This window comes from Manis javanica, chromosome 9 (genome assembly GCF_040802235.1).
Source record: "Manis javanica isolate MJ-LG chromosome 9, MJ_LKY, whole genome shotgun sequence".
Lineage (NCBI taxonomy): Eukaryota > Metazoa > Chordata > Mammalia > Pholidota > Manidae > Manis > Manis javanica.
The window spans coordinates 13,871,791-13,896,659 of record NC_133164.1 but is presented as its reverse complement, the minus strand read 5'-3'; the positions used below and the strand labels follow the sequence as shown (position 1 = coordinate 13,896,659).

Genomic DNA, 24,869 nt, shown 5'->3' with positions numbered 1-24,869 from the left:
GATAATCATATTCAAATCAATCTTTGATTTGTACTTTGTACTTACAACCATGTCTTGTCTTGCTTTTAGCACCTTCTCTTGTCCCATACGTGTCCATTACCCTGATTTTCAAACTGTGGTACAAACTGAATGAACTGATGTCCATGATCTAATATATTATAGTTTTTCCTGCTCTCTTTCAAATTCTAAGTTTATTTTTTAAATGTATTTTTTTAATTGACCAGATAACTAGTCATGGGTCTGGGTCAAATCTCTATACAATTTTATAAAATAGGTCCCAGCAAAACAGCCCTCAAACTTAAATATTAGAGATATAATATCAAGAAAACATTTTGCCATAAACTTCAAAAACAAATACTATAATTCATGTCTTAGGTTACCATTAATTTGGATTCCACAGCTTAGAATACTTAGACTGACATCTACCAAGACAGTCAGAAAATGTTCATTAAAAATAAAAAGAATTGTTGAAGATGTATAACTGATACTGCACAATGCTTACAGAAAAACTTCAATAACTACATTCTGATCTTGCTGTGTAACAAATTACACTAAGCCTTAACAGCTTAAAACAACAAATATATATGATCTCACAGTTTCTGTAGGCTGGGTGATTCTGGCTCAAGAATCACCTCTCTTGAGTCAAGCTGTTGACCAGGGCTGCTGTTTCATCTGATGGCTTGACTGGGAGAAGATCTGTTTCCAAGCTCTGGGGACTGCTGTGGGCCTCAGGACCTCACCAGCTGATAGCAGGGATTTCAGTTTTGTGCTTTGTGGGTCTCTCCATAGGTTTCCTGAATGTCTTCATGGCATGGCGGCTGGCTTCTCCAGCTCCTTGGGGCTACTGGACTGAGGGCTGCTGTTCCTTGTCATGTTGGCCTCTCCATGTGACTAATGGCAACTGGATTCCCCCAGGACAAGTGGTCTTATCACATGGCAACTGGTTTCATCTAGAGCAAGTGAAGAGAGAAAGAAAGACAATGAGCCCAAGTCTGGAGCCACAATCTGTTTTTTTGTTTTTTTTTTTGAGAGGGCATCTCTCATATTTATTGATCAAATGGTTGTTAACAACAATAAAATTCTGTATAGGGGAGTCAATGCTCAATGCACAATCATTAATCCACCCCCAGCCTAATTCTCGTCAGTCTCCAATCTTCTGAAGCATAATGAACAAGTTCTTACATGGTGAACAAATTCTTACATAGTGAATAAGTTCTTGCATGGTAAACAGTACAAGGGCAGTCATCACAAAAACTTTCGGTTTTGATCACTCATTATGAACTATAAACAATCAGGTCAAATATGAATATTCGTTTCATTTTTATACTTGATTTATATGTGAATCCCACATTTCTCCCTTTATTATTATTATTATTTTTTTAATAAAATGCTGAAGTGGTAGGTAGATGCAAGATAAAGGTAGAAAACATAGTTTAGTGTTGTAAGAGAGCAAATGTAGATGATCAGGTGTGTGCCTGTAGACTATGTGTTAATCCAAGCTAGACAAGGGCAATAATACATCCACGGATGCAGAAGATTTCTCTCAAAACAGTGGGGGTGAGGTTCTAAGCCTCACCTCTGTTGATCCCCAATTTATCATCTGATGGCCCCCCTGCGACTGTGCCTGTGCCACAATCTGTTTTAAACAAACCTGAGAAGTGGCATGTTACCCCTTCTCTATAGTGACCACAGAGACAATTCTGGTACTGTGTGCAAGGGGGTAACAAAGATGTGAAGACCAGGAGGTGTGGATTTTTGCAGGTCATTTTGGGGGGCTGGCTACCACAATATGCATAGCAAGGAACACCAGAATGTTCTCTCCTCTGCTTCAAGGCCCTGGGTTTTCTCTGGCTGAAAGACAGACAGCCCTCCTAGTTGCAGGAACAATCTTGGTTAGAACAACATCAGATGGAAAGATTTATTCACAGGCACTTTTATGTGAAGCCATTCACGAAGATACATACTATAGCTATGTTTCTATAAAGAAAACATGTTTTTTCCTATGGCTCCTCTACATGGGATGAAAGGAATATTTTGGAAAACTCTTCTTTTATCCCAAGGCTTTTCTACATGGCCAGGAGAAAAGATGTCTTGAAGAACTTTACTTTCATCTGTTGTTATGGTAGTCCCTAAAATGCTTAGTTTGTCAGCAAATCTCGTCAGGGCTAAATTTTCAAGGAAAATAACTTTGATTTGTAGAATTTTAAATCTGGAAGCTCCCTTGAGCATCGCCTTCACTTTATAGATGACAACAGGGGCCCCTGATGAATAGCTGCCTTTCTAAGAGGACACTGAGAGAGAGGCAGAATTCAGAATGGAACTCTCAAAAGAGTGGTATTTACAGTTATTTTTTTAACCAGGAAAAGCTTAGAATAAGATTTTGCCAGAATACCACACAAGCTTATTTTAATTCATTCAACAGACACATAGGATAGCTTCTCTGTGCCAAGGAAAAAGGGAAGTAAAAGTAGGGTTTTGTCCTTGTATCCTGAGAGCTCATCTTTTCCAAGAGGAGAGGGAGGGACAAATAGGAAGTGCAACTTCAAACCAACGTGGTGAATAAGTGGCACCCACGCACATGGCAGGTAATACAAGTTACTAACAGTCTCTGGAAGGTGATCAATTGTGCTCTACTGATTATCTGAGTAAGCAGGGGCTGCTAAAGGTGCCTTGAGCAAGGCTCTTTCATTTCCTAGGCTATGGCTTCTATCTTCCAAGTTATTTGGTAGAGTAATGACCTTTCAGATCGACTATAGCTAGGGGATGCTGTGAGCCCTGAGGATATTGGCCTTTCAGCACAGCTTCAACATTTGAGGTCTGAATTATTAATGATACTTAAATTCAGATCTGGCAGTTCTCAAACTTTTGCTATACCTATGTGTATTCATTCATTAAGCAAGTAATTAATATTTACCATGTGCCAGGCACTGTGTTATGAACTGATGATTGAGCAATAAATAACTCAGATGTCTCCCCAAGCAGGGTTTATGAAGCTCTCAGTCTGCTGTTCACTTTCACTCTATAGAAACTGTCACTTCTTTTTACATCATTGGTAGTTTGATTTTTTTAGTTCTTCCTGACAAGATCATGCCTAATGTTATAAGGAAGTATTGATTTCAAAGCTAACTGAAACCTCTGGTTTCTAGAGGTGAAAAAAATAATAATAATACAAGTGTTTGGTGCAGTCATGCTGCATCTGGTAGAGGCACCATTCCTTAAAGAAACCCTTTTGGGATTTGTTTCCTGAACACAAAACATACGTGAGACATTGGTCGACCTATTAGTGGCCCAGAATGGATTTTGCTCTCCAGCATCTGTGATAAGTACATTTTCTTTCTCCACTAGGTCACCTGAAACTGTTACTTGGAGGAATGCTCAGGTCACCTATAGGAAGTAATAGCTCCTTATTTGAGTGTGTGGTTCATTAGAATGTTTAGGTTTCCCAGGACTGACTTGTTCATGTTTGAACGAACTAAACGCTAATCAGGAGCAAACCATTTGTTTTCCATGAATACTTCCACTTCTTATGACCTAGAGCCTTCCCTCAAATCCCATCTGTTTAGGGAGAATTCAAGGACAATGGATTAATGGCATTAGTATTTCCCTCTTCACCTCCTGGAGGGCTTGCATTTTCCAGTAGAAGGTGACATCAGTGTGAAACTCACCCTTCTTAAGCTTTCAGAAATATGTCTCCTTATTTAAAGATTAGATTACCCTGCTTCCATTGTTTTCCATTAGATTTTGTTTCCTTTCTCCTTTTTGGGGAAGGCCAGCTCACTATTTTCAAGAGGTGATGGACCATGTCAGGATTTAGAAAGTGAAAGGAAAGAGATTGGTTTGGATTTTCCCACTCTCTTTGTGTGCTCGAAAGCTCAATAAACTTCGAATGGTGACTGCAGGTAGAGGGGTAGAGGAAAGCCTTTGTATCCTTAGAAAACCTAGGTTTCAGTTGGATTATAGAGGTAGTCAAGAGATAGGGAAAAAGTTCAAATAGCACACTGGCTACTTTCCATGTCAATGGATATGTATCAGCCATACTACATTGCTATAAGAATCAGCATCGGTAAGTATTGATTAAAAAAATGTTAAAGGACACAATGTAAGTTATCAAAAAATTGGATGAGTTTGTTGTAATGCAGACAGGACTGTATGTAGTTTATATTCAAGTTTATGGATTTTTCTGAATACTGAATAAATTGTCAAAATGGTACTCAAACTCTGTGTGAAAGAATCTATTAATCTGCCCAACACATTTTTTTGTGATTTTTTTTTTAAAGACTCTAAGCAAAAATTTAAGTTCATGCCAGCACTAGTATATAAATTCACTGGACTTGACCATATTCATTTACTGTGTCAATCTAAAGTCACCTTTCTTTAGAGCAATTTGCAAAATAACACAGCATTCAGGCAAGCAATAGACCAAAATGTGCAGTTCTGATTGTGGGTTTATATAACGAGAGGGAACTTCTTTAGTCTATGCTTAAAACATGCAAGTCAATTGGTCAACAGCTATCAGCATATACGCCTCCCCAGTTTCTTTATCCAGTAAATATGTGTGATAAGAGCTGCCTTTGTCCATTCAAGGGTTAAAATATGAATTCATTAAAATTTTCCAATTTCAACCACTTGACTCTGGAGAAGTCAGGAATTTTGTGAGGGTCATGAATCAGGGAATAGCAAATGAATTCACAGCCAGTCCCGGAGCTCATTCACCTTTACACAAAGTTATTTTGCACTCTTCACTTCTGAGTACTTAGTTAGCAATCTTGTTTGTCTACTAGAGAGCTGTGCATATCTGAAAGGACTGCGAAAAAAAAATAACGTTATTATGTGCATTAGGAATTAATGACAACACATCTACCCAAGTTTAAAGAATGACTGAATGGGGCATGACACTATCCCTGTTTTGTCGTGACTACTCTCCAATTTGGAGACATAAATGCTGCGTAATAATCTCTCAGGGAGCCAGTGCTGCCCATCACTCTTTCTCTTCATGTCTTTTTATTTGGGTCCACATATGTATAAAAGGAGGATAAATTGATTCACTACGCATAATTACCGAATTCTCCAAACATAGACTTTAGCCAGTGGAAGCAAAACTAGGCTGTACCTCACAAGTTGTTTGGCATAGATGGTCGAAAGCCATCACCTATTGTAAATCTATTCTCACAGCAGGACTAAGTGAATTCAAATTCAAATGATGCATCTATAATATATTTCCTCATTGCAAAAATGGAATAATGTTTTCAATATAGGGTATTTGTCAGGACTATACTAACCACAAGGTACATTTAAATATCAAAAGATAATGATTTAGAGAATATAGGATTTATATAACTTTAACATTTTGTAATGGGGTATTTTTGTTACTTGGCTAGAGGTGTTAATTTAATTAAATGTACAGGAGACTTCCTCCCACTACCCAGAGAAGACTATTTGCATTTTAAAAAATCATCACAGCTTGTTATATAATTGCAGCTACTGGGGCTAGATGCCTGCAAGAATGCTCCTGGCTTTCTTCTCTCTACTGCATCTTTAATGATAATACTCTTTCCCTTCAAAGTTTTCCAGCATATTGCTTTCTGTAATTCACATCTTCCTGTAAGAAGCAAGTTTGTCAGCTCGTTCATACAAAACTTACAGAGAAGGTTCACTACATATTGATCTAATTAAATGTTTTTGCGTCAGGACAACAACAATAATGGGATTAATTATTGTAATTTGTGCAGCCAAAGTGTATACACAAATAGGTAATCTTTATATTCCAATATTGCCAGTGGAAAATGAATTTCAGACATTAGGACCTGGGAGAGCCTGGAGCTACAGCTGCTGAGTGAGTGCCCCTCCCACGGTTCTGGCCAGCAGCCCCGACATCCTTGCACAAAGTAATCACAGATCACAGCATTTAATCACTGAAAACAAGCACTCCAGAGGACAGCAGTGTCAATATCCCACTCTCTCATTATCTGTTTGGATTGCACATCCACACTGTCAGATAAACAGAGTGGAAAATTAAGATTAAAAATATGGTAATTTCATTTCAGGCAGCAGGCACCACTCACTGCCCCTATTATGCTATTGATTACCTCTGAATTCAATTTTTCTTTCAATGCAAACTTTAATCTGTTTGCTACCCAGCAATTCAACTCCCCAAGGGCTATTTGAGAGTAAGTAACCATTTAATCTGATGCTAACTGAAAAATCACCGTCCTTAATGAATTGTGTAAATCATTCAGCTCTAAAGCACCTTTGACTTCTATTTCATTTTTTATTTTCTACTCAATATAGGAAAGGATCGGCGTGTGAATAATTACAAAGTAGCAAGTATTTTTACATAGAGCAAATATGATAAAAACCCTATTATAGTGGGGCATGTGTAATGAACAGTACTTTTTAATTTCAAAATAGCTATTCATTAAAAAAGAATGGAAGATTAAAAAGAGAGGCTCAAAGCTCAAGGTAAAAGTTGATAGACATTGTAATTACATGGTTAATTTCAAAGATTTATATGCTGTTATGATTTAAAAGGAATTTTTATGACCTGACATTTTCATTTGAGAAGATTTTTTATTTAAAATTAATCTTCGAGCTCCTATTCTTAATTATTTCTTGGCAAGCGATAAATGGGAATACAAAAAAAAATGCCCTATATCAAATTTTAAGCATAATAAATGCATGCGAATTTCCTACAGCAATGAGGTGGTTTTTACTTATTTGAATTGCTTTGCATTGAAATCCTCCGTTAGAGAAATGTGTGAGAGAGAGCTGGAAATTATTGTCCCATTTAAAGGAGCAGCAATCTTACTGCAATGCAGTGTTCATGATATTTCAAAATATCAAACTGAAGAGAGGTTTTGCTCCTTGCTCCGTCGATCTGATTTTCAAGTTGGCGTTGTTTTCAACAGGTCTCTTTCCTGGCTAGTCCCAGACCCCCGCGGACTCCCTCGGAGAGGAAGGGGGAGCCGCGAGCCCAGGAGCCCAGCCCGTGCAGCGCGGACGCCCGCGCGCAGTGGCAGCTCGGCCTGCTCGGCGGGCTCGGCGGGGTTGCGCGGCCGCGACTGGGCGCGGGGCGTCCGAGCGCTCGCTCTGTCTTTCGGCCGCTCCCTGCAGACCGATGATGACACTGCGCTTCCCACTGGCGGCTCTCACACCGTGCAGGGCTGCAGGGACACATGGCGGAGAGCCTAATTGCCCGGCATGAGCTGCTGCGCACCGCGCCGCAGCCCACCCACCCTTCCTCCGCGGGGTCTCGGCCCGGGTGCCCTTCCCACCCTTGGCCTCTCTGCGGGCGATCGCCGCTGCCAGCGGAGCCGGTCCCAAGTTTGGGGTCGGAGGCAGACAGGCACATCCTTTTCTTCTCTCCTTCGGTGCTTCCATGCTCCACAGGGGCAGGGCAACCTCTGCAGCCCCCGCGTTTTGCAAGATTTGGGCCGGTCCCTGGCTGCCCCTTCTGGCCTCGTCCCGGCGCGGCGGGGCTTCTCAGGGGGCGTCTGGGTCTCTCGGGCGCTCTGGAGGCGATGAAGACGGGGACGGCCGTCGGAAAGCAGAGGAGAGGATGGAAGCGAGGAGTGGGCAGCCGGTTACATCCTCCAGTCCCGGGAGGAGCGAGGTTGCCCCTCCCAGGGAGAAAGGGGCACCGGCGGGGCCGCGCCATGCCAGATCCCGCAACCCTGGGCGCGCGCTGCTCGCCGGGGTTCCAACCATCAGCGGGGCTTCGGGAATGCCCCTCGCGGGCCCAGCTCCGCCGCCCCTTTGCCTCCGCGGAGCTCAAGGCTGCACCGGCCTCCGCGGGGGCTTGAGGGCGGCTCTGGGACCGGTCTCCAGGCTTCCCCGCCTGTTGTCTGCGCGCGCTGAGCGCCCACTCCCGGCCCGCAGACCCGCGTGGTCAGACCTCGGCTCTGCGGGTCTGCATTGGCGGACCCCACTTCCTCACCCCAGAATTTCCTTCCTTTCTTGGGGAGGAAGGGGGAGAGGGAGAGATGAGAGACAAGCGTGAGTGCCTAAGCAAGGAAGTCATTTCAGCCCCTCCTGATACCCTTTGCTCTAACTCCGGGTAACTTAAGAAGAGTTTGCACAAAGCTGGGGACTCAGGGAGGAGCCCTGGGGTGGAAAATATAAAAGTCAGTTGTGCCGGCCAAAAACAGGGATTGAAAGTCTATCCTGCACCCAGCCCTTGGTCTGAAATTCTGACCTTGAGCTGGTGAGTGTAATTTCAGGTCAGCCGCAGTTCCGAGAAGGCAGAAGCGCAAACTTGGTGCTTGGTGCGTGTCCTTTCTTCAACTTTAAGCACAAATCACTTACCTGCAGGATGGTCAAAGGCCCCAGATCAAAAACCTTTCGTTTGTTCTATAGATTTCCACTTGCTCCAAGATATAACTCTGTAGGCTTGGTTTTAATTTGTTTTAAGTCAACATTAGCAAAGACTTATTTCATTCATTAGATATTTCTTGAGCATCATACACCATGCTAGGCAGAACCCCTATCACGGTTCAGGCAGGTTTGTAAAGCATTTTATTTTGCTGAAAGCAATGAGTGGCTGCATGACAATACATAATGTATTTTAAACATGTGCATTATTTCTGTAACTGGCTATAATAGCTTCCTTAGAACTCATCCAAACTACTGTGGCACTGATGGTTTAAAGACTATGAATCTTACAAATTATCAACTACTAAGTACTACCCTGAAGATGATCTCAGCTCAGTACTTGGAGCTATGATCTTTTAAATGTACTAAAAACTGCTATTTTTAATGGATCATAATTTTGGATATTCTAATAGGTTTTTATGCAGAGCATATTTTGAATACACATTCATTCCTATATTGCACACCTGAATTTTAAGAAAAAGTTTTCCTTTATTTGCTTCTTCCAAAATTATCAAAGGCCATGATCTCAGCATATCTATGAGACAGCACATTTTCCATTTTAAAATACTGCATTATTTGCAAACCTCAAAGGGAAAAGAAAAGAAAAAGCAATGTTTGTTCTTATCTTTGCTCTAAAATTGCCTGAGCCAATTTATTTTTTAGCTCTTGATTTTTGAAGGAACCTTTCACCAAGAGGAAGGTGACATGTCAAGAAACTGAGTCCATTAGCTTTGCATTTTCTCAACATTTGTAAATGCAGTCCTTTTGGCAGTATACATAAATTGAATACTTAAAAATGCAAAGCTTCTTTAAAATATTAACAAATAGTCTGCTACATCATTTTATATGACAAAAATGCAAATTTATGTTCTTCCATCTCTTTTCTCACATCTAGTGAATTGTACAGAAGTCTTATAATTCTAGAGATACACTATTAGCACTCAAAAACTGTAGATTTCCTACTGTCACTCTATTTTCTTGATTTTTTAAAAAAAGTATGTCTTATTGTTTAAATGGTCATTTCTTCTGGTTTGGATATTAGGTAGCAGGAATCAGAGACTAGGTTATTAGGAATACTGAAACAGTCAATAAAGGGGTTGCTACTCTGGGTGTAAGGCTTAAGTCCATTACTAGTGGAGCTGTTCCGCCCCCCTTCCCTAAATATGTTTCAAGAAAACTATGTGCATGAGTACATTTAACATACAGGTATCGTTTTCCCTTGACTTTTAAAAATCTAACATTGAGAAGTAGGAAATGGCATGAAAGAAGCTGTCACTTCCAGTACAGCCGTTAGTGTTAATTGGGAACAGGTCCAAATGGTTTTCCTGGTAAGACATTTCTGAATCAAAAGCTGGTCTGATCATCAGCTACCTGGACCCAGAAGGCACTTCAGGTCTCCATCTAGGAAGGATGGTGTTGGCAGCATTGACCAGAGGAAGGAGGGGAGTCCATTTGGGGTTGGTGAGTGTCATGCCAGAAACTCCACAGAGGGACTCCCATGCATGGAAGGTCCCAAGCATTCTGCTGCATTCTTAAGAAGCTCTTCTAAGAACATCCACAGAAAATTAAATGACAAACCTGTTAAGTCTAGATGAGAGAAATCTCTCACCTTTTGCAAGGAGGTAGGAAAATCTACACACACACACACACACACACACACACACACACATATATATAATAGGTATGGCTGTAAACTATAGGAATGCTCAAAACTGGATGAAAACGGTACAGAGGAGAAAAGTCGTCAGGAGTTGAGAGGCATTTATCGGTTCATTTGTTCACTAACTATTCACTGAGCACCCACTAGCTCCAGACATTGATCAAGTTTGGGAATAGAGCCCCTTCCCAAGTGGAGCTTAAAATGCATTCATTAAAATCAGTGCCTGCCATTCATTGCATTGCTAGGAAAGAGAAAAAGCAATTCATAATTTCTTACTAGGTGCTAACTCTACACTTTGCTTTAGGACTACAGTGTCCCTCTGGTTAACAGAATCAGTGAAAATCAAAGGAGAGTTTTGCCCATTTATTTATTCAAATTCAGTTTTCAAAGGCTGTCTGAAACTCATCAACTTTCACGTAGGGAGAAGAACATTAACACTTGAAGCTGGGAGTCTTAGAAATATCAGCCCTTTAATCCACAAAATGACACCTCAAGGCTATTATTATCACCTTCTCACAGATGAGGAAACTGAGGCTCAGAGATGTGAAATTTCTTACTTAAGCCATGGAGCTATCTAGTGGGGGAAGCAGATTTTGAATCTAAGTCAGTCTCACCAAACCTGTCCTCCTCCAGCATAAAAACCCATCAAGCTGTGCGAAGTCACCGGGTAAACTACAAGTGTTATATAAATGTCAGTACCTCTACGAACCATTAACTCTTAGTTTTCAACGCTCACAGTGATGAAGTAACAAGGCACGGCTATCATTTCATTACAACTAGTAAAAATGATTCCTAAGGATCTTCCCCTCATGTGATTTTTTTTTCACTTGAATTAACGGTATAGAAATTGGTCAAAAATAATATCCACACCTTTCTATCCACAGATATCTATCATAATGTGGTTCTGAACCAAAATGGTCTGTTCTGAAAAATTTATGTTCTCAAGCTAGTATCTCTGATCCAGGTTTGGTGTGTTATTCTCCTTTGTTAAAGATTGGATTTCTTCTAATTAAGGCACTCCTCCAAAAAAGAACTCACTTAGAATGAAAACATTAGAATCATTTCCGACTACTTACAGATTGCATTTTCTATAGAACCCCACAGCTACTAAATTTTCCTTGTAATCACTTTCTGTAACTCTCAGAATTCAGCATTATCTGAATGTCAAGGAGCATCCTTGGAACAGAAGGGATCTTTGCAATTTAATTGCCAAATTCTGAAAAAATACAAATGAATCTTTGGAAACTGAGCAAATGATACTCTTTCTTACACGAAGTTTCTCCACTGCCCATTGATTGGTAGAGGAGGCAGTGATGTCATAGCCTTGAGTGAATAAATACTGCATTCCTTAAAACTTAGTCCATTGTCTCCTTTTTCTATGGATGTCAGAATCAATCAAATTGAAAGCATCAACTATGAGATTTTTGGTTATGTAAAATGAACAGTGTGTTAAGGAGAATCAAATATTTGACCGGTAATTTGAAAGTAAGACAGACACATATCAAATGATTCATATAAGTTTATAAGTCATTGAAGACATAAAAAAATAAATTTTAAATATTTTTCTTCTTAAAGGTTTCTTCCAAGTTGCATTTCCTTCCTGTGTGCCTGTTGTATGAAACTGTGTCCATAGCAAATGTACCTTCATAGGCTGGTGTCTAATCACTGTTGTTGAGCTTCACTCTGTGTCTGCTTCCAAAACCACTGGGCGCCTTTTTCAACATTCATCTGAAGCTGAGAGTTCCCTGTCAATCTAACTGTATTTTCATGGAAGCCCTTCATTTGTATGCTGTTTTGCAATTTACAAAGTGCTTCCACAGATTTTCTCTCCTTTTTTATCTTTACACCGTTAGGAAGTGGGAAGGGCTGCTGGTGTTTTCTTAGATTGCAAGTGGAGACAGAAGACATTCCCTTCTGCATCTTTGCATTCCCTGAGGTGCAGGGAAATGCCCCTGCTATCCACGGCAGGATTGTTAAGCAGTGCCAGAGCCAGTGTGTCTTTTTCCAATGCCAGCAGTCTTTCCACTAACCATCCTACGTCTGCGAGGAAACCAGTTTGGGTTCCACATTAAGCTGATATATTTTCCAACTCAGAGTTCCAAGATCTGCTCAGACATATAAATGATAGCATAATCAAGCTTTATTAACAGAAAGAGAAAAAGTTCAACTCTCCATTTCCCATGAGACCTTTAAAAGCCACCTTTAATTCTTCAAGTAATTTTTCATTGCTGACTAGATAGCATAATATACAATCTGTGCCTGATGAAACCATGTTTATTTTTAGTCAGCTTAAATTCCTGCTTCTACTCTGTAGGATATTTCAGGTTCATGTTCAAAAGCTGCTTATTTTGAACCTATTGGTCAGTGGGGGTGAGCAAATTATGCTGAAATAGTTGCCAGCTTAGCAGAATTTTAAGGAGTTAGTCACAGGAACAGAATGTTAGAAGCTTGCATTCTACCGGGCATACGTATCTGATGCTAGGTGCTGATTTTTTTTATAGTTACTTAAGGAAATTCTCTTTCTTCTTCCCTAAAATATGCATCTTTGGCTGGTTTGTCTCCATTGATTTACTACTTCTGAAGGATAGTCCACATCCCTGCCATAAGATGATGGACACTGTTGATCCTGTATCCAGCACATCTGTAGCATCTCGGCGTCCACCTGGGGTGTTAACCAGATCATTTTTCTATCACTCTTGCCCATGCTGAATATGCTGAATACTCTATCTCTAAACTGGCCAGCACCTCTCACAGCCCTAGTCTCTATTATCAGCAGCCACAGCATGCAAATTTCTATTTACTTTCAGTCCTTAGGGAATCCTCTCCCTGTGCCCTTCCTTGAGGAACAAAATCTTTGGATTTTCCCTTTGCTGTTACATCTCCTGAAACACTCATCTTTGAATGTGTATTCGTAACAGTTACACATAGCTTCCCAAGAATGGTGACATGCCCCTGCCTGCTTTGAATGCTGGCACACAGTGACAATGTGATTATTTTATGCATGCTTGCTTGCCTTGTGTCTTCTGGTTGGACTTAGTCTGCGTGCGTCTCCTGCTGCAGTGTCCATAAGCACAGCAGCTTACAAGCTGTTCTCAAATGTGCCGCCTTCTTCATTCCAAATCCTTGCCTGTTTGCTTTGGAAATATATTTCTGTACCAATCTCTTAGTTAAGGCACTAGTTGACTATCCCTAAGCTGCCAATAGCTAGACAGTTCTGTAAACCATCCCATACCAAGTAGTAGATTTATCTTTGCACCCTGAGCCTTCTAGTATAGACAGTAACAGAGGCGCTAAAGTGCCATAGAGAATTATGGCTTGAGTGTTGCAGATGTGCAATAAACAGACTGCCTTTCCCATAAACAGCACACTTCATCGCAGGGGCAAATTCAGGATTAGGAAAGAAAGTGTGGGGGGTGGGTACCTACACTTAGCCTGAAATGCCCCTAGAGTTGCATGTCTTTCCTTTCCAAAGGAATCTGTAAGATGACAATTTGTTCCAGTGTTGTTCAGAAATAACTATTCTTTATTCGTATTTATGTTTTTCAAATGATTGCAAAATTGCTCAAGGCAAATGTATAATCTGCTCTGTTTATCCTGACTATTTTGATCCTTTGAAAGAGATCAGTCGATGAGTTAAGGACCTAAGATGTGATTTTGTTTACTTTCTGGATAAATTTTATTGGGAAAGAGCAAGCCTTTTGCCAGCTATGATTTCCCCAGGAGAAAGTGTGACTAAAGCATCTCAAACTCAGGAAGCTTCCCTGACTAAACAGTTGGCACAGGCTCGCCCTGCCCCAGGAGCAGGCTCACACAAGAGGCTCTGCTTATCATTTCTCTTAATTAAGGGTAATTTGCACTTACACCTGGGAAAGAAGGCTGTCAAAGCCTTTGACAAATCATTATCAGGATTCCCATTTCAGAGGCTGAGCAAAGGAGGTCGAGCAATATGCTGCTGAAAGTCACTGCAAATCTTTTTATCAGTGTTTCCATGGTACCTGGGACACCCATGTATTCCCACAGAGCTTTTAGCAAAAGGGGAAGACAAGAAGAAGAGACTGTTGAAGAATCAGCTAAGACCTGAGGTGTAGCTTATGATACAGAGAAACAGCAGGGCAGCTGGATACGAGAAAAGAGATCCAGGTAGAGCCTGCCTCTAAGTGGGCAATGAGGTTAACCAGCAACTAACCCTCCATGATCACTCACAGAAAAGGACTAACAGAAATAGTCATCTCATTATTGATGTATTTTACCAAGGGTTGACTATATAAATGGCATTGTCCTGGGTATCTTGTGGGAAAGTACAAAGACATATTAAACTGGTCTTCTAGGGGTTTGCATATAAACAGGGAAACAAGGCATAGAAGCATAACGGAGCACATGCATCACACCCAACAGTGTTTTCCCAGTACCCATAATACTGGAGCTTAGTAGGTGCTCAATAAATGTCTATCGAGCTAATAATTATTCACTCACTACCAAGCCTGAACTTACACTTTGGCACAGTGGTTGTGTGTGTGACTTGACTGTCTAAAGTTTATATAGCAGATTTCAGGGAGGCAAGACTTAAACTGATTGTTAGACTAAGATTTTTAAAAAACATTTAGCCTTTAACTTTCAAATAATTGCCTTTCAAAAAAGCAAATACAGTATGAGAATTCCTGTAGGCCCTTCACTCATCTTCTTCAAATGTTAACAGCTTACATAAACAACCAGAGAACAATTATCAAAGCCAGAAAATTAACATTGTTACACTACTCTTAACTGTCCTTACAGACCGTGCTCAAATGTCACCAGTTGTCCCGCCAATACCATAATCTGATCTAAGATCCCATCTAAGATGACACCTCATATTTAGTTGTCATGTTCCTTACTGACTTCAAATCTGAATCAGTTCCTCGGTCTTTCTCTGTGGTTCATGCCCTTGACTCTTTTGAAGAGTGCTGGCCTGTCATTGTGCAGAATGTCCTTCAATTTGAATTTGTCTGATGAATCTCTTTCATTCAATTTTGGTTATGTCTTTTTTTGACAAGAATTCCACAGGGTGTTATTGCACCTTCTCAGACTCATGATGTCGCCAGGTCTTATTGTGGGTGGTGTTATCTTTATTTAGATAAGGTGGCATCTGAAGGTGTCTCCATTAAAAGTATCACTTTCCCTTTGTAATTAATAGGTTTCTTATGGGGAGATACTTTGAGATTGTGCTAATATCCTGTTTCTCATTATACTTTTGCCCACTAATTTTATCATCCACCCATGGATCTTGCTTACAACAATTATTACTGTGGTGTTTGCTGAATGGTAATTTTCTATTTCCACCATTTGCCCCATGTTTACTAATTGGAATTTTGCTATAAAGAAGACCTCCTCCTATCCCATTTATTTATTTATTGAACTATTTTTTATTAATAAAGAATGGGATTTCATGAAGGCAGGGTGCCAGGCATCAACTCATAGGGAGGAAAGAGCCAGCACCGGGTGATAAATATAAGCAGGTTGAGTGAAACAGAAGGTAGACCTGTGATCAGAGGTGTCATTTGCTGAGAGTAGAAAATGAGTCTTTCAACAGGTTCTGAGAAGACAGGAATACAGTCAGAGGGATCATCAAAGATGGACATCTTAGGTAAATAAATGGTGGGAAGCTGGCAATGAGGTACGAGGTATCCAAGGGCAGGCAGAACGGGAGAGGGATGCATTAGTTCGTAAAAGGAGGAAGAGATGATTCTGCAACACCTGTACGACAACTCGGGGCCAGAAGACAAGAGGCAGTTCTGATGGTGACTGGACAGGTGGAAAGTCCTAAGGATTTTGCAGGAAAACATGAAGTACACCCCCTGGGTGAGGATTAGCTCCATCTGTGAAGCAGCCACAAGATGTCCTGAAATCTGAGAAATGAGAGTGTAAGCAACCAGTGCTGGACAGCAGGGCACTTCCAGATCAATTTGGGGGAACACTGACCCTTATTTCATGATGCTACCTCAGCCAGAGTTGGAATCAAGGTCTCTTGGGCAGGTAATGTTGTGTGAGACCAATTCACTCCTGAGAGTGTTTAGCTATCTACCAAACTGTCTGCATTATGTCGAAAGAAGAAAGGAAGCATCCTGGGTCTAGTGCGATCCCCTGCTCCCCACTCCCAACCACCCTGCTCCCGTCATGAACTTGCAGGCGGCAATCGGCTTGGTGGCTGCCCTCCCCTGCAGTGGGCAGGGGACGAGGTGAGCTGGGGGGAGCACGTGAGGGTATTGCCATTCCATCTGCGGCGGCCTCTCCCCAGAGAAACCGGGTTCGAGCCACCCCAGGCCTTGAGTCCGTCTCTTGCAGCTTCACAGGGCCAGTGCTAGTCCCCCACGTACATGTTTTTGAAGTACAGCTTTGGAGACAGTGGAAACTATGGCATTCTGTTCCTTCTTTGGCTGGTGAGAGCAGTGATCACTCCTGTCCCAAGCCTTGTAATGACACCAGAACAGCAGCCCATTTTCACAGGTAACTAAGCCTGTCTGACGGGCAGCAGGGGCCTGAAGTAGCATCTCTTTCCTTTCTCTAGGCCTTAATTGAGGGCAGTAGAGACCCTAGCTTTCAAATTGGCCTGCAGCAGCAAGGAGATGCTTCAGGAAAAACTACGGAAAACCCCCCCAAACTCCTGTGCTGAGACCCGAAGCTTCGAGTCACTGGCTGCACGTTTGTGTGGTGGTGGTAGGCAGGGGAGGCAGGACATCAGTCTGACACCTGCGGAAGATAGAGAGGTGGCCCCACCCCCATGGCACAGGGCCGCAAGCCTTCCAGGGACTGCATTTTCATTTTGCTATGGAGGGAGCATTCAGTGATGCTGGCTAACAGCCCAGCTTGAGATTCGAACCTGTGTTCACATCTCAGCTCCACCAATTACTACATGGCCTCAGATAAGTCATCAATTCTATATCTGTTTCCTCAGCAACAAACGGCATTTGGGTAGCACTCGATGAATGGCAGCCATGACTATTATTGGTGAACTGGATGTTCCATAGCCATGTTCTAGTACTTTTTGGCTTGTAGCTCAGTAATCTATTTTTTTTCTTCTTCTCATGATTACTCAGATTGCTGTTTTGCACCACTGCCATTCTATTGCACTTTAATTCTATTACTCTCAGGAAATTGGATAACATCTATTAGCTAGAATGTTATGCACATGGGTGGAAATCATTCAGAGATCTATTTAATATGTCATAATGTTACTGTCAAGTATCTGTGACTGTTAAGTATCTGTGAATAAAAACCAAAATAAGGCTCAACAAGCCAAAGCGACATCTTGCAACAGGCAAGTGAAACTGTTCTTGACTATTGGTTTCCAATCACACTCATTCAGCCCTTTCCTAATTCACCCCTGTATCTGGGAGAATTATCCTGCATGGCCACACCATAATACGTAGTTTGGTCCTTTATTTTAACAAGTGTAGTTTAGTTTCAATTATTTATGATGGTTCCTAATAGCGTATATTATCCAAATAACAACGACCTTGTATTATGAGACCATATTGGAGGTCACTGTTACTAAGTCTTGCTGAGGAGTGAAGCATTACTGTCAAACTTTCTATAAGAATTACAGGGTTATGGGGCTCAAAGCAAGGTACGGCAGGAACTTGATATTTCTAGACAAACACATAAGACTGTAAGAGCCAGTGGAGGCTGGGGGCAGATCTGTGGGAGGAAGATAGTGGATGGAAAGTATTGTTAAGGGTGGGTGGGTGGGGGCCAGGTCCCAAATATCTCATAGAATTTCTGTGAAACAAGCACTTGCATTAATTAGGTACCATGATTCTCTCAAACCAAGGGTAAGAAGTCTTTGCCTGGTCCAAATAAAGGCCTCAGTTGAATGAATGTGAGCGTGTTTCCTCTAATTACATGTGGAAGATCAAGACAAAGATGGAAGGTCAGCATCACTGTGCCTAAAACCTTCACCACTAGGCAGTACCTTTAAAAGCCGACCATGTGTGTGGAGTTTGGAATCTTGTTCTGAATATTGTTCAGGATTCTATTGAAATGTGCTTCTTGTCAGTGAATCTCTTTTACAGCCTAGAGAAGGCATTAACAGGCATGGGTTTTAGGCAAGTAATATCCACAAGGCTCTGGGCAAAAAATGACATGTGCTCATCTCTTTAGTTTCTCCTACAAAAAAATTATTTGTGGTGACATACTCTTGCCTGGCTTCTGAACATGTATCCATGAAGCCCTTAGAGGGCAAGAAGTTACGTCAGGAAGGCAGAAAACGATATCTTTTCATTATTTCATTACATGCAGACCTCCTGGTGTGTGGCAGGTGATTAAAACTTTCTAAGGCCTGATTTATCTTCATGCTCATTTGCAAGGCTGCCTTAGCATTTCCACATTCCCTATAATTTGGGTGTTTATTACATATTTTACAAGGCACTTGTGTAATATGATATCAAACTTTAAAGTGGTATTGTATATACAGAAACTCTATTAATAAAAATTACTAAGTAGTGCTATTTGTTTACAGTAAAAGGAGACTCGTTGCCCAGCGAGACAGAAGATTCCTCTATGCATAATGACTTCACTAGCAATTTGGAGATTAGCTGTTCTTATGAAGTTCTCAGTGATTTCTTAAAAATTCCTTGGACAAACTTACCTCAATGATTAATCTGTCCCTCCCAGTCAAGGTATTTTTGGTCAGAGCACATGAAATAGCTCTGTATGAGTTTTACAAAACTTGCATCAAGATATGTTTTAAAATCTCTGTCCTACAGAATGCTGGCCTAGTCAGTACAAGTTCTGTTCACTGTGAAACCCATATTGCAACTCTATCTCTCAGCCCATTAACAAACTGGATGGATTCAGCTGAGCCCCAGTTGTCTAAAAGCCTCTAGTTCCTTCAGAGAGTTTTTAACATCCCTCTCAGAGCCCAAATTCCATGGAATTAACTGGGATCTAAAGTGACTTTGTCATTTGGCCCTGTCTCCACAAGCAATCCAAATTGCCATCCTTACCTTCTCCCATTTTCATTGCAGAAATTAAATTAGCAAGAAATGCTGATTCTAGCACAGCCGGTAGAGTGTTCAGGAACAGATACAACCTGTCTGTTAAGTCTAGAAATATTTATTTAGTGCTCAATTGCTCATTATCACCTTCATTAAGTTATCTTTGCAAAGAGGGATCTACAACAGTGGTTCTCAAAGTTCAGTCGTCAGATCAACAGCATCAACACCACCAACACCACTTAACAGAAATGCAAACCCTCAGGCTGCCCCCCAGACCCTAGGGTCTGAATTCCTAGGGTGGGGACACCCCAGCAGGAGGGTGATTTGGATTTACCCAGAAGTTAGAGAAGTAGTGACTGAGAGAAATACTCCCATGCATAGTGGCCAAAAGCAAATCTATCAAGTACTTGGGCCTCTCTGACAGTCTCTTTTTAGGAGGTATTTTGCCATAAAAACTTCTTTTTTAACTGTAAATTAACCCTGGGTCCAAAAACCAAGACCCTAGCATTTTCCAAAAATTCATATGAGATATTTTGTTCATTTGTATATATTTTCTTATACCCAGCTAATTATGCCTAATTCAAATCCTCAGGGAATTCAGCTTGGCCAATTCCCATTTTTTGAGTTTAAATTCCAGAAAAGTCTTTACCTTACACTTTTTTTTCTTCTCAATTAAACATTACCCATTACTCCTCTGAATAGCCTGACTCATTTTCCATCCTCAGAGGAAATTAAAAAAGCAAAAGCAAATTAAAGGAAAAAAATGAAAAAAATGTCATAAACCACATGCCTAGTATATACTGCACAGTCTAAGTAGATTTACCTGTGGTCTTCCCTGGAATTTCTTATCAATCTGACAGTTGTTTTACATGCTTATGTATAATGTATGAAAGTCAAGTACTTAGTCATTCAGATATGGTTCAGCCTTGCTCACAGCATTAAGGTTATTTAAAGAAACAAAAATCTTATAAATGAGAATTATAATCACACTTCTCAGATGAGGAAACTGAGGCACAGAAAAGTTGGCTGGATATAAACATTAGCAAAATTCTTTCTTGGTTAGCTCCAAATGAAAATCCCTTTAGTCCACATTCCAACTCAAATACATTATAATCACATAAATGATAATACTCTATCAGTTGTATTTATGAATAAAATTCAGGTTATTTATGTGCATAGTTTGAGATTTGAATAATCATTATTGCCACCAGTATTTATGGTGCATGTAGATAGGATAAAGCACTTACCTTTAGTTTATGGGAGTGACAAAGGAAGAGTTCTGTGACCTGGAAAAGACTGGAGGTAATAGGGGTAAATGGAAATTACACACACACGCGCACGCACACACACACACACACACACAAGTGATATGCAGATAAACAGATGTGAGTGGCAGACAGGTAGTGCTCACCGAATACTCTGTCCTTTCCCCTATTCCCAGCTTTTCTTGCAGTTAGAATGGCCACGTGATTAGTTTCAACTGACTGTGTGCAAAGGCCAAGGCAGTTCAGACCCAGGGTGGCTTCTCCATTCCTTTCTTTCCTGCTATGACAACCTTGGAGGCCATGTATTGCAAACAGCGTAGCTACAAAATGAGGAGGGAAGACTGCCCCACCCACAGACGGGCTGAACTGAGAGAGAAAAAGAGCCATTGTATTAAGCCCTTTGGGATGTAGGGAGATTTTCTATTGCAGCAACTCCTGTTCATTTCCCAACCTGGGAATGTGAAGCTGTGCTGTGAACTGTTCTTCCCCTGGGATCCCACTTCCCTCATTAGGAGTGCCCCACCTTCTCCCTTGTCCATACACCCAGATCCTCACGTTTCACCACCTAAATCAAATGCCAGGTCATTAATTCTTTAGACAGCTAGTATGTGTCCGACATACATTCATTCTTGAGGATTTGACTAAGACAGACACACCCATGCCCTGATTTCACAGTTTACACATCAGGCAAGAAAGAAATTCTAACAAATAATTATAATCCAGCCCCCACACAGAAAGAACATCTTTCTCCTCTTAGCTCTGGCAGGCCCTCAGACACCTGGCCATTTCTATCCACCATGACTGTTGTTATTAGTAACATTGTCTGCCGTTCCCACCAGGTGGGAAACACTGGGACTGTAGGAATTTGTCTTATTTATCTATAACTCTTCCACAGCTCTTTGTACATAGGAGGCTCTCTGTAAACAATTACTGACCACATTAAAGGAGAAACATGTTACATGTGTGAAAGCAATTGCCAGAATTATTTCTGAGAATTAAAATTAGGAGGGAGTGTGTCCAGGAAGGCTTTATGGTGACTATTCAGGAGCATCTGATGCTGATCTAAGGATTCATAATTAAATATTTTCCTCCCGTGTGCCTGACACACAGAAAGTACTCCATACGTATGTTAGATGAATGAACTGAATGAATGGGTTTCCCACTTTCTTATTGATCCATGACTCTCCTGATTGAATGAATTCCTATCCTAAGGTAACTTTGGTAATTGAATGAGACATGCCATGCATTTTTGTGGCAAATAAAGACATTTCCAAATCCATAGAGTAGCAGGAATATTTAATTTTTTTCTTTCTAACATCCTGAAAAGTCAATAGATGTATGTCACTGGTCATTTAAACCAACTCAAATGTAATTTGCTTTATAAATTAGAATTCAGTTGGCAAAATTAAGAAGGCTCTTGTTTAAAATTTAGTGAATTTATATAAAATATGAATTGGTGATCTTCTTAAGGTTCTGCTAACTTAGAAAATTTCCAGGATTGATTGATGGACTTTCATAGTAATTTAATGAATTCAGATTTATAATGCTTGACTCCTTCATAAAAAGCAAAATGAAATGTTTAAGAAAATGAGGTGATTATATTTTTACACTGTGATTTAATTCCATTTTGGAAAGGAATTTGCTGAATTATTTTATTAAAAATTATAAAACAACTGGGGAAACTGTGTTTTTATTTCCCACCATTTCTCATTTTTTTTTCTGTTAAGGACCACTGAGGACATGCCATCATTTTTATCTGTTATATCTTCTTATATTCTTTATTATTATTATTATTATTCTAGCCATAATGTTATATTCTCAGTGAAGTTTTTAACTACATTATAACAGTATCGCCTGGGAGTATTGGTTAAAGAGCCATTTGCATGTGCTGGCTTTATATGTCTAGGCACTAATGTTTTTATTTTTGGAATTATTTACTTTGCATCTTAATTATCTGTAAATAGCAATTAAATTATTGAGGTTGGATGGATAGAAATAAAGAAATTACCTTTACTCTGTAACAATATAGAGTACAATATAGAAACTGCTGGATAAGAAAAGAGAAAGGCTCATAAGAAGCGGAAAGTTTAACCTGGTGTAATGAAGCAAATGTAAGTTACATTAACGAGAAGTACAGGGTAACAGTAGTAACATATGCTAATGGCTTGTACCTTTTAATTAATGGAGTTGTTTATCGGGCTCCACACAGCCAGGCAGGAGTTGTTCCTGTTATTTTTGGAGGCATACAATCTTGCAAATTTAAGTTGTTAGGCATGGAGCAAATCTAGTGATCTTCCATGTAATTCAGAGGAAGCCTTCCAAGTCTGAAGATTCATTTTAACTGCAGATGTTAATAAGACGTGTACTTTGCCCATATCCTTGTCTGTCTGGTCTTTTATGTTGCCTGACCTCTATGTCACTGTTGAAACTGAGTCTCACTGCGTTGATTTCAGTCATTCTTAGTGATGTAACATAAAAAGAATCAGAATGGTCCTGAGCGAATGTGCAGAAAACAAGTCAGATCTTTCAGAACACTTCTTTCTATAAATGAGGGAATTAAAACAGTTTTCCCTCCTATTGAGGTCTACTGAAGTGAAAGTCTGTTGAACTCAACTGAACTCAAATGAGTTTAATTCAATTCAATATTAAATACCCATTTCAATTCAAATCAATATAAAATAACTTATTAGGCACCTACTTTCTCTCAGGTGTATGGAATGCTTGGATTGAATAAGTGGATTGGTAAGGAACCTGGATGGCCAAAATCAGGCAATTTGGTTTAGTAGAATAGATCATAGAATTCCAGATGGACTATCTGAGTTGGAATAATCTTAAACAGCTACATGGATGTATGACGTATGGATGAGCAAACAAGAGGGCATCATGAAGCAATGACACATGCACAAGGTCACCAGCTGATAACTCAGCTTGAACTGAAGTCTGAGAGCTACTTAAGTCTAGAAATCTTTTACCCATCAGGTCCCCTCCTTTTACATCTTGAGTGAAATCTGTCTTATTATGAAAATACCACCTAATTGTGTTCCCCACCCTCTGCTAAAGGGGCCATGGTTAACAATGGCATATCCACTCAATGAAATATAACGCAGCTACTGAAGATAGTATTTATGAAGGTTGTGTAATAACATGGAAAAGTGGCCAGGAGGTAGTGATAAAGGAAGAAGTCTGAGATAAAACTGTGTCTGTAGCAGATGACAACTGTTTAAAGCTTTTAAATAGAAAGAAAGAGTGGGAAAAAATAGAAAGTTATTTGTGTTTATACTTGAATGCTGGGACTAGCAAGAAATGATTTCCCTCATTCCTACTTTCCAATAATATTCAACTTTCTTTACAAGCAAATCCTATTTTAAAGTGGAAAAGTGAAAGCAGCTGTTTTACCTTCAAAGCTAGCTAGGGTGAAGTCCTTTTTCAGTGGGTCTAAAGATGTCTTCTGGAGCAGAATAAACACACAAACACACAGAAGAGCGAGCCATCCACGCAAGACGCTGGAGCGAGAGCGCTCGCAGACCTTCTCCAGGCTTTCCTGCACAGGACCAAGCCGAGGAGGCAGAGAGCGCGCCGCACCTTGCGCTCAGCCTGAGCCCTGGAAGACAGGAGTAATTAACAGGAGCCTTAAAGAGACTCCCTCCCTGATAAGACAGCTGATAACAAGCATCCTCTCCTAGCAACCAGGGAGCGTATTTGACCAACGCCCAGGGAAGCTGACCCTGAGAAACAAGCTTCCTTGAAATGGGGAAATCCCGTGCTTCATCTCACTGTTCAGCTCCTCATTTAAATCATTATTATGAAACATTATGAAACATGCCGCTTTCACTATGCCTCTGCTCATGCTGATCTGGAACGCCTTTCCTTCCACCACTGATTTCAGTCTATTCTAACTCCCCTCAAGGTTGGGATATTCAATGGCTTTTCAGTTGGTCTACTTACTATCCTAGAGATGGAAGCTAAAATATCTTTTTTTAACAACTTTATTGAGGCATAGTTTACAAGAAATGACCTGCATATTTTTAAAACATGCATTTTGAGTAGGTTTGAGATTTATACACCTAGGAACCCACAACCACCAAAAAGACACTGACAATCCCATCACTCCAGAAGTTTCTTTGTGCATCTAATCCCTCCCGCCTCCCTCCCTATTCCCAGGCAACCACTCATTTGTCCTCTGTCATTATAGATTAGTTCTCATTTCTAAAAATCTCTATAAGTAATCATACAGTATATACTCTCTTGTATCTGCTTATTTAACTTAAAATAGTGGCTTTGTTGTTCATTCCAATTAAGGCTATCAGTTGATGGTTCCTTTTTATTGATAATAAATATTTCATTGTCTGAATGGACAACATTTTGTTAAATCTCTTCACCTGTTGATGGTATTGGGGTTGTTGGCATTTGGGGAGTGTTACAAGTAAGCTGCTCTGAAAATTCTGTGCAAGTCCTTGTGTAAACATGTGTTTTCTTTCTCTTGGGTGAATACCTAGTAGTGGAATGGCCAGGTTACACATGAGATATGTGTTTACCTTTTTAAGAAAATACTGTTTGTCATTGTGAGTAGCCACGGCAGTATGTGAGAGCTGCAGGCGCCCCACGTCC

At 40.5% G+C, this 24,869-nt stretch overlaps 1 protein-coding gene across 18 annotated transcripts in view; it reads right to left on the bottom strand.

Moving 5' to 3' along the window:
* Window positions 1-23,940, bottom strand: part of LOC140843351 (uncharacterized) — a 43,146-nt gene extending 19,206 nt beyond the window's left edge. The window contains exons 1-4 of one of the 18 annotated variants that reach the window (XM_073212450.1): window positions 23,658-23,940; window positions 22,433-22,719; window positions 20,244-20,292; window positions 6,249-15,909 (exon numbers count right to left, since the gene is read on the bottom strand). In XM_073212450.1, coding sequence (XP_073068551.1) covers window positions 6,899-7,654 — 756 coding nt within the window. In that variant the 5' untranslated portion in view covers window positions 7,655-15,909; window positions 20,244-20,292; window positions 22,433-22,719; window positions 23,658-23,940 and the 3' untranslated portion in view covers window positions 6,249-6,898. The other 17 variants (XM_073212448.1, XR_012121006.1, XR_012121010.1 and 14 more) reach the window with 17 other exon arrangements.
* Between the last annotated feature and the right edge of the window lie 929 nt (window positions 23,941-24,869).